This window comes from Stegastes partitus, unplaced genomic scaffold (assembly GCF_000690725.1).
Source record: "Stegastes partitus isolate 25-593 unplaced genomic scaffold, Stegastes_partitus-1.0.2 Scaffold517, whole genome shotgun sequence".
Classification (NCBI taxonomy): domain Eukaryota; kingdom Metazoa; phylum Chordata; class Actinopteri; family Pomacentridae; genus Stegastes; species Stegastes partitus.
The window spans coordinates 245,696-255,286 of NW_007578248.1; the positions used below are offsets into that span (position 1 = coordinate 245,696).

Genomic DNA, 9,591 nt, shown 5'->3' on the forward strand with positions numbered 1-9,591 from the left:
AAAAAAAAAAATCTCTCTCATTATTCTGGCCTTTAGCAAATAGAAATAATGTTGGTAATCTGGTAATCTGTTGGTAAACTGCCCTAAAACAGGAAACGTTTAGTCTGATTTAATGTCAGACAGTGAGAAAAAAAAGTTTTATGTCTTTTTATACAGTGTATGTAAACTTCTGATTTCAACTGTACATTCTAATAACACAATAAACATCTGTGTAGATTTAACCAGTAACTACCGGTATGTGCTGGTACACAGTGAGGACCAGAGACTACACCTAAACGCTGCAGTAATTACTCTGTAAATGCTTCAGAAAGCTCAGTCGTTGCTCAACTTCTTGACCTTTGCCAGCAGTTCAACCTGTCCAGGACCTTCATCCCACCGCTCTGCACAGCCGAAACGTGTCTCCATCAACTTTGTACAACTTTTATGCCGAGAGCCCGATAAAGAGAGGCCCTAAAAGGCTGCTCATAGATGCTGTTGTGGCCGTCGGATAAGGATAATAAGTAACTCGCGTCCTTGTGTGTAACCTTGGCTGGATAAAAGATTTAGTGCTTCCTGTTTCTACTTGTTTTAAAAAGCTCATTTTGTTGCCTGTTTGTTTGAAGCTGTCTGCAGATGCTGAATTAAGGTTTTAATTAAAGTTACCAAAGAAACTGAATGCAACATGAGCACTGTTCTGAGTGCATTTCTCTAGAAACATGAATACACATTAAAAAATTACTGCAACTTAAAATGAAAATAAACCCCATATATATTCAAACCATGAACAACAAAATAAAGATACATATTTTAACTAAACTACACAAGTTGGTCAATAAACACATGCTGGACACTTTATTAGGTACACTGATGCAATCCAGTGCAACAGCTCCGACATTATTTCTACTTTTATGAAGCTTCTACATATTCCTATTTTGCTGACGTTGTCATAAAGGTGATAATTCTACTTTTTATTCATTATTGAGGTCACGCTGTGTGGCTAAAGTGCATTATATTTGAAGGTGTTTCTAATATTTTGTCCACCACATTAACATACATGCCCAGGGCCAAATATTATCTAAAGTCTAATGCAGTCCGGTAACACCACTACCAACCACTGTGACCTCAGTCATAAACACAAAATAGAAAATATCACAGTAATGAAACTAAAAACATGAAAGCTTGCATTAGATTTTGTAGGTGTACTTAATAAACAACACCGGTCAGTTGTTGTTTTTTTTTTAATTAAACAGTCAGAGAGGATTAATTTTAAAGTTGCAGTGAAGTTATGTTGACGTCCCTCTTATGTGTGATCTGGTTAAACACATAATTATGAGACATGTTTGATGTTATGCAGACTAGTGCTGCAAAGTTCAACCTTAAAAATAAACATATAGTGAAATGAGTACCCCCCTGGCAAACATGGCTGAAAGGAAAAAGCAGGATTACTGATCATGTGCATTATATTCTATGCCTTCATTATGGGAATCTGCTCTTTTGTAAGCATTACTGTACATTTTCATACAAAGGCAGCCCTGGAAAAAGGGAGAAGGGTCCAGTTCGTTATTGTACCAACCAGTATGGAGCAAACAGAGCTGGTCCTGAATGAGCTGCTGGCAGGCGGGAGGACGAGCTGAGTCTTCATGAATGAAACCGAACCGAGGCTCTGGAAGCTCCTGAATATTCGACCGAGGTTCGTTGCCATCTTTCTGTCAGAGCTGCTTTTCTCCTGAGTCACAAAAAATGATGTAACGCTGCGCACGTTTGCTAGCTAGTCTGCTAGCGCCGTAAAAAAAAACAAAAAAACAACACGGTAGTTCTTATTTGACTTTACTTTATCGATACTACAGTAAAACCCGAGCCGCTCTGTAACATTTCTACCTCACGTTTAACTCCCGGTAGTGTTCCGTTATCTCATTGAACACCGACCCGCCCCGGTGAATCTCTCTCCGTCAATTTACCGGTGACTTTCAGGAGTCACCAGCCGCTGTCAACTTCCGGCATGCGTTACTCCTGCTTGACGTCACTCAGGTCATGTGCTGTACAACTTCAACATGATTGGCTGTGGGAGGAGAGCGACTTCCTGAAATATCCAAGTTTCCATGGCAACCAACAGTACACTTACAAAACTTTGCAACCACGTGCGAAAACGAATTTACAACCCTTATAGAATTATGAAATTATATATATATGTATAATGTCAATTAAACTAAAATTGCAGTGCTATAATAGATTATGATAAAAAATAAAATTGTAAAAAAAAAAAAAGTGTACAAATTTTGATTCTTAAATCTTGAATATATAAGCACCAGTTAAATAGCTCTGAAAAATACTACACTAAATATTTAAAATAACACACTTTGAGCCAAAATGCTTTCCAAACACAAAGCCAGAACAAAGTCATGATTGTACTTAGCAAGTTTAGATATTAGGGTTAAGACCCTACAGTGTGATTTATTGTGTGGATGTGAGTAATACAAATATTAAAGTCAAACCCCAACCACATTATATAAAATACACATTTTTTAAATGTAATGACAAAATTAAATGTTAAGTTTAATACCCTACAATATCATTACTTAAACAAATTTACTTGACTGATTTGAATATATTTTATTTTTATTTATTTGATCAAGGACCATGCTTTTTTACAAAGAAAACATCTGTTTTGCATATAGAGTTTATAGCATTAAGCTAAATTTTTAGAACTCCTGAGTTCTAATGTTAAGACCCCCTGCAATATTATATAAAAATAATAATCAGAATAATAAATAAAATATATAAAAATTCAGATTATATTAAATATTAAGATGAACACCCTACAATATTATTAATTTTGCAAATTAACTGATTTATTAGTGGTTGCTGTACAATTACTATGTGGATAGTACAAGAGCTTTTCCTGACATATAAATCAAGTGTTTTGGTTACATTAATGTTCTTTGAACGTGGTTTTAACTGCTGCACAGAGATGCATTGTCGTAACTGTGTGTAACCAACTTTTGTTTTTTAAAAACAAAACAAACAAACAACCAAGAAACTGTCAGCCTGAACGTGCAGAGCAAGTTCAACTGGCTCTCAACAACTCAAACAAAATGCGTTCAAAGCTGCTGTGTGTAAAGTGTTAAAGTAAAGGCAAATACAGCTTCTGGTAAATATCTTATTCATTAACTATTTTCTAAAAGAAACAACAAAACAACAACAAAAAAACAAGTATTAATGTAAATAAGCCTTTACCACATTTCTTAATCTGACATTTAAAATATGAATCAACAGCAGAGTGACTAAGAGCACTGATCCATGGCAAACAATGTTTGTAGTTAAAATATTTACAAAATGCTCATCACCAGTGACACAAAAGTTTTATGCAGTAATAAAATAAAAGAATAACATCACAGGAATAATATATAAATCATGTTTTAATTCTGCCTTCCAGCAGTTTTGTTACAACTTTAATGCACTCACAGATACTGTCCCTCCAGACATCAACCTGTTCATGCAGGAAGTGACTCGGTGCACTTGTTGCAGTCACACTGTCACTCCTGATCCTCGTTTCTGCACTAGGGGGAGTGAGAGGAGCATCAGCTGTTATCATTCAGTCTCTCCAACTTATCGGTTATGAGATGAACATAGTGTTTCGTACATCTGTACAGGTTTTCTTTCTTGCTCTGTAAGTTTATTGGTTGTGGCTCAGCAGCTCAACCAGTCGATCGAGTTTCTCTGAATCAGGAGACGACAGCAGAAAGCTTTTCAACCAGGCAAGACTTCATAGTTTAAAGCCAGAAACCAATGTTAGAAAGATTATATTGTCCCATTTATTCAGTATTCAAACAGTATTTTTACACTCAAACACCCAAAATAATTTATATTTCCACAAAGCCTAAAAATGTTACTCCAGTGAATGTGGAGCTCAGAGATTATTTGATGATCTTGTACTTTCCTGGTTATGACGATCTCTCAGGTTTCACTCCTGGGCAAACAAGCACAGCTACTGTAAACGCTTCAGGCATCAAGGCTCATGTATCTCATCTGAAGCTATTGCTGGTAACAAGTCTGGGTGACGACCATTTATTTGAGGATACTACAAAGTGTTTTACACAGACAAAAGGCCAAACCGGTTCTAGCACAATCACCGTACAAATCGACGTGAAAACATTTCCCCACTCCACAGACATTCTTTACCCAACCCACTTTTTAACACATATCTCATAAGAAACTAGCAGAACTAAAAGAGCATTGCTAAATATGTACTTGAATGCATCTTTTCGAAAGAGTTCACAGTCAGCGGTTCTAGTGTTGAGCTCGTTGGGGTTACGCTGCAATTCCACACAGCTTCCTGCAAAAATCAAGAACAGAAATGACAACTTTTAGTCAACGAGAAGATGTGAAAAAGCCGCCTTGGTCTTTACTAGAGGTGGACAACACTGCAATATGTAGTTTTCTGTGATATATTTATTGAAAAGTTTTCATCAGATGACTTGAAAAACTTAATTGATAAAGTATTAATTTTGTAGGGGAGTGCATCTGCATAGAAAGTAAAAGAAATATATTTAAAAAGGTTGAAAAAAAAAAAGAAACTTTTCTCATGTAGAGAAACACTGGCAAAGGTGCCCAAAATAGCATTTTTTGCCTTGCATTGCATCCAGATCTAACTTTGCATTCATCATACAGAGCTTTGGGCTGCAGACAGAGAACCAGTTTATGTTTTCTGTAACTGAAAAATGTCTATATAATTGGCCAGGGCTGCAAGATAACAGCTAAAATGATAATAATCAATATAAAGGTCACTGCTATTCGTTAATATCACAGGCAAGATATTTGCATTGCACTTTCACATTTCAATAAACAGAGCGTCACTTTCACTTCCCTGTTGTGCTATATTCCTGCTTCAGATCTGCATCCAAAAAACACTCAATATAATCCTGACATCAGTGCATCTCCTAGAGGCTGAATATGAATAAAAGTGCTCCCTAAATGCTTCACATGCAGAAGCTAGCTGTGCACAGAGCAGCCTCTAGTCCCCATCGGTTCACATTATTAGGCATGATGTGAAATTTGTGTTTCTTTTTGCAACCAAATCGTCATTTTCAGCGCTTTTCTTCTGTTTCTCACTCATTTGCTGTGCACACGTGAAGCCTGCATGTCAACAAACGTTGTGGCTTTTAAATAAAGTTGAGAAAAAACTCTTTAAATTTGAGTGAATGATCAGACAGACTTCTCTTGCAGACTAGTCATGGAAAAGGAGACTTGTATGAGCTGTTTTTGCATCAAGCATCAAAAAACATTACAGCATGATGTGTTTGAGGTAATTCGATGTAAACCTGATGCTGGAACAACATATTGTGCAGCCCTTTACTCTTCCAGCCTGTTTGTAAAGGATATGTCTGCATTGTCCTGTTAGGCCCGGAGCTGTCTGATTGATTACACCCTCTTTATCCGTCAGCAGCTGTCTGAGATGTTACCGTGCTTCCTCCTTGGTCGTGTCTGCAAAGGCACAGATGGCTTTGTCTCTGTCCAGAATCTGCTGCTTCAAACTCTGAATGTCCTGCTGAGCTTTAGTTTTAGCCGCTTCGTGTTCAGCTGAGAAAATAACGGGAAGAAACATGAAGACATGACGGCGCAAACTGAGAAGTTATGTAATTCATGTTAGAAATTTGGAGATTTTGGGCAGAAAAACAGTTTGACAGTTATTAAGGCAAAGAAACATTAATGGCAGCTGATAGTTTACTGCTTCTATCACATTTTTCATCACTGTGGGCTCATTTTCTTACTCCAATTTAAAGTCCTGCACCTCGATGGAAACTCAGAAACTCAGAAATGTCTTCTGTGCAGTATGGCACATTTTTAATGCCATACATCTTTAGGTTTTTTTGAAAGAAAAGAAAATGATAGTTGAATTTCTTTGATTCTGTAATTAAGAAAAATTGAATCAATGTGCACCACATTTTTCCAAGTCGTCAGGCGTCACCAATACTGGGGGGAAAGATGGTGACTCTACATATTACAGATGTTTTACAAGTTATATTTTTAATTAGTTTCCATATTTGTCTCCTCTCTGCTCTTTGCAAATACACAGTTCAGCCGCAAAGTCCCTGAATTTTTGTCACATGACAGTTGATTGCAACTGAGTCGCTTTGAATTTACAGGTTGCAAAAATATGGTTAGAAAATGTACTTATTTTTTGTTAATTTTTAAATTAGGATAAAGTGATTGAGGGCTGCAAGGATGCTCGGTGGTTAGCACTGTCGCCTCGCAGCTAGAAGGTCGCCAGTTTGCGTCCCAGTGAGGACACCTGGGATCTTTCTGCGTGGAGTTTGCATGTTCTCCCCGTGCAGCGTGGGTTCTCTCCGGGTTCTCCGGCTTCCTCCCACAATCCAAAAACGTGTTGAGGTTAATTGGTGATTCTAAATTGTCTGTAGGCGTGAATGTGAGTGTGCTTGGTTGTCCGTCTCTAAGTGTGGCCCTGTGATAGACTGGTGACCTGTCCAGGGTGTCCCCTGCCTTCACCCTGAGTCAGCTGGGATAGACTCCAGCCCCCCACGACCCTTGTGAGGATTAAGCGGTGTATAGATAATGGATAGATGGATGGATGAATAAAGTGACTGTGATGAAAAATCCCATTTTTAAGCTTATATTTGATCTATTTTACCAACAGAAATGCACATTGTAAGAGTAGTTGGCAGACCGTCCCAAAGTTAAAAACCCAGTGATGATTCTTGCCGTTTTTACAGTTTCATATTTGTTTTTGTAAAGACAGCATGCCTTTTAAACCTGCCTTCACTTGTAAATCAGTGACAGAAAACAAAAGGACGTCGGCATGTTGTCACATCTGGTTCCACTGGTTTGCTGTCATCCATTTTCAACCAGTCAGTTATCTCAGGAATCTACAGGAATCTCTCAGGACATCTGCAAAGAGCGGTTGATGAGCCACCCTCTGTCTTTTCTAAATTTCTTTCTCCGGTTTATCCGAAGCAAACTGACATCTCTGATATCACCTGAGTAAAAACGAAACAAAGAGCCGCCTCACCTTTGATTGCAGCCATAGATTCTTTAATGTCCGAACTCTTCTTCTTAGCCTCTTCCTGAAAAGGAAACAGAAGAAAGTACTCGTCAGTTGGAGTGGTGCACATGGAGGAAAACTGAAAGATTTTAATAGGAACGACAAAACATGTTTGAGGTGCAAGCTGGTCCTTACTAGGAAAGTTCATACAATCAACAGCAACCATACAGACACAAATGACAGATTGAAGGAAAAATCATCATAAAGTGTCATTTTAAGGTGTTGGGCGACACCCCAGCAGCTGAAATGCTTCTGAACGCTGATTCTCCAAGTCTCTGAACTCTCCTGGAGGGACAAACGCAACATCTCCCAAAGATACTCCCTTATTGTGTGTGAATTTTGTGTTTTACGTTGCAAACATACAAACGTTTCCACCATGACTGGGTGCAGAAAAGGAACAAACAAACTGGGGCGTAGAAATTCACCAGAATGCTAATGTGTGATGCAAAGACTCAGGTGTTGACATCTGGTCACTGAAGGCGATAAAATATGATTCTCATCATGTTCATCAAAACGTTCAGTGAATCCTCGTGACCAGTGGATGGAGGTCACATGGATTTCACCACAGAATGAATGTGAACACTCAGAACAACGTTTTATTGATTTGTTGTGATTTTGTTCTCTTAAGGGACAAGTGGACCAATAAATAAATAAATAAATACAACCAACAGTGGAAACCAGAAGTTTACATACACGGTATAAAAAGACATAAAACATTTTTTTTCTCACTGTCAGATTACACTTTTCCTGTTTTAGGTCAGTCAGGATCACCAACATTATTTCTATTTGCTAAATGCCAGAGTAATGAGAGAGAGAATTTTTATTACTTTCTTCAAGGTCAAAAGTTTACATCCACTAATATGCCTTCAAACTATTTGAGAAAGCCCAGATGATGATGTCGTGGCTTTGGAAGCTTTTTATGGGTTAACTGACATCTGAGTTAATTGGAGGCACACCTGTGGATGTATCTTAAGGCACACCTCAAACTTGCTGCTTCCTCTAGTGACAACATGGAAAATCTAAAGAAATCAGTCAAGATATCAGGAAGAGAATTGTGGACCTCCACCAGTCTGGTTCATCCTTGGGTACAACTTCCTGATGCCTGAAGGTTCATCTGTTCAAACAGTTATATCAACTATAACCACCATGGGAATGTCCAGCCATCATAGGCTCAGGAAGGAGACGGTTCTGTGTCCCAGAGATTAAATGTTTTGGTTGAAATGTGCATATCAACCCCAGAACAACAGCTAAAGACCTTGTGAAGATGCTGCTGAAGCTGGTCAGAGAGTCATTATCCACAGTGGAATCAGTCCTGTACCGACATGGGCTGGAAGGATGCTCAGAGAGGAAGAAGACATCACTCCAGAAGAAACATTAAAAAGCCAGATTGCAGTTTGTAAATGCACACAGGAACAAAGAGCTTCATTAGTGGAGACATGTCCTGTGGTCTGATGGAACTAAACCTGAACTGTTTGGCCTTCATGACCATCGTTACATCTGGAGGAAAAAGGGGGAAGCTTGAAGCCTGAGAACACCATCCCAACTGTGAAGCACGGGGGTGGCAGCATCCTGCTGTGGAGGTGTTCTGCTGCACTTCACAGAATAGATAGCATCATGAGGAAAGAACATGATGTGGAAATATTGAAGCAGCATCTCCAGACATCAGCAGGAAGTTAAAGCTTGGGCACTAATGGGTCTTCAGATGGACAATGACCCACAGCATAGCGCCAGATTAGTTACAGAGAAACTTCAGGACAACAAGGTCAGTGTTGTGGAGCGGCCATCACAAAGCCCTGATCTCAATCCTGGAGAAACCTGACTCAATTCCACCAGTTCTGTCAGGAGGAATGGGCCAGAACTCATCAGACTGTTGTGAGAAGCTTGTGGAAGGAAACCCAGAACGTTTGACCCAAGTCATAGAGTTTAAAGGCAACGCTACCAGATACTGAGGAGATGGATGTAAATTTCTGACTTTGAAGAAAGTAATAAAAAATTCTCTAAAACATTCTCTCTCTCATTATTCTGGCATTTAGCAAATATAAATAATGTTGGTAATCCTAACTGATCTGAAACAGGAAACGTTTACTCTGATTTAGTGTCAGATAGTGAGAATTTTTTTCTTTTTTAAAGTTGTCTGTTTATACAGTGGATGTAAACTTCTGGTTTCAACTGTACTACAATAACATTGTCTGGTTCTAAGCCCAGGATGCAGTAATGGTGCCCCTGCAAGATAAAGATAGGGAGGATTTCTACTTAAAGAGGCAAACAGTGTCATGAAAATGATGAATTCGTTAAGAACAGAGCAGGCCTAACTTCCCGCAAGAGCCACATCTTAGGCAATACTTGACATTTTTTCAGCTAATTGTCGTTTGTCACAGTGAAGCAGATTTTGAAAACTGTAGCTAGCAGAGGGGAGGAATAAAATGCAAAGAATGTGCAGCAGAAATGCAAAATGTATGTCCAAAGTCCACATTCAGTCAGTCAGAATAGTTTCTGTGAAATGTCACAAATGTAAAATATAATTAAAGAAAATCACTTAAGATGCTGCAAGGTGG

General features: G+C 38.6%; 2 protein-coding genes across 2 annotated transcripts in view; both read right to left on the bottom strand.

The window, feature by feature from the left end:
• The window catches only part of them4 (thioesterase superfamily member 4), an 11,504-nt gene extending 9,540 nt beyond the window's left edge, over nt 1-1,964 (bottom strand). The window contains 1 exon segment of the mRNA XM_008287744.1: nt 1,553-1,964. Within this exon segment, the coding sequence (XP_008285966.1) occupies nt 1,553-1,681 (129 nt within the window). The 5' untranslated portion in view covers nt 1,682-1,964.
• Nucleotides 1,965-3,289: 1,325 nt separating this feature from the next.
• LOC103361613 (WEB family protein At1g12150) overlaps nt 3,290-9,591 on the bottom strand; it is a 7,797-nt gene continuing 1,495 nt past the window's right edge. Inside the window, exons 2-4 of the mRNA XM_008287745.1 lie at nt 7,004-7,058; nt 5,439-5,556; nt 3,290-4,312 (exon numbers count right to left, since the gene is read on the bottom strand). Coding sequence (XP_008285967.1) covers nt 4,288-4,312; nt 5,439-5,556; nt 7,004-7,058 — 198 coding nt within the window. The 3' untranslated portion in view covers nt 3,290-4,287. The remainder of the gene's footprint in view (nt 4,313-5,438; nt 5,557-7,003; nt 7,059-9,591) is intronic.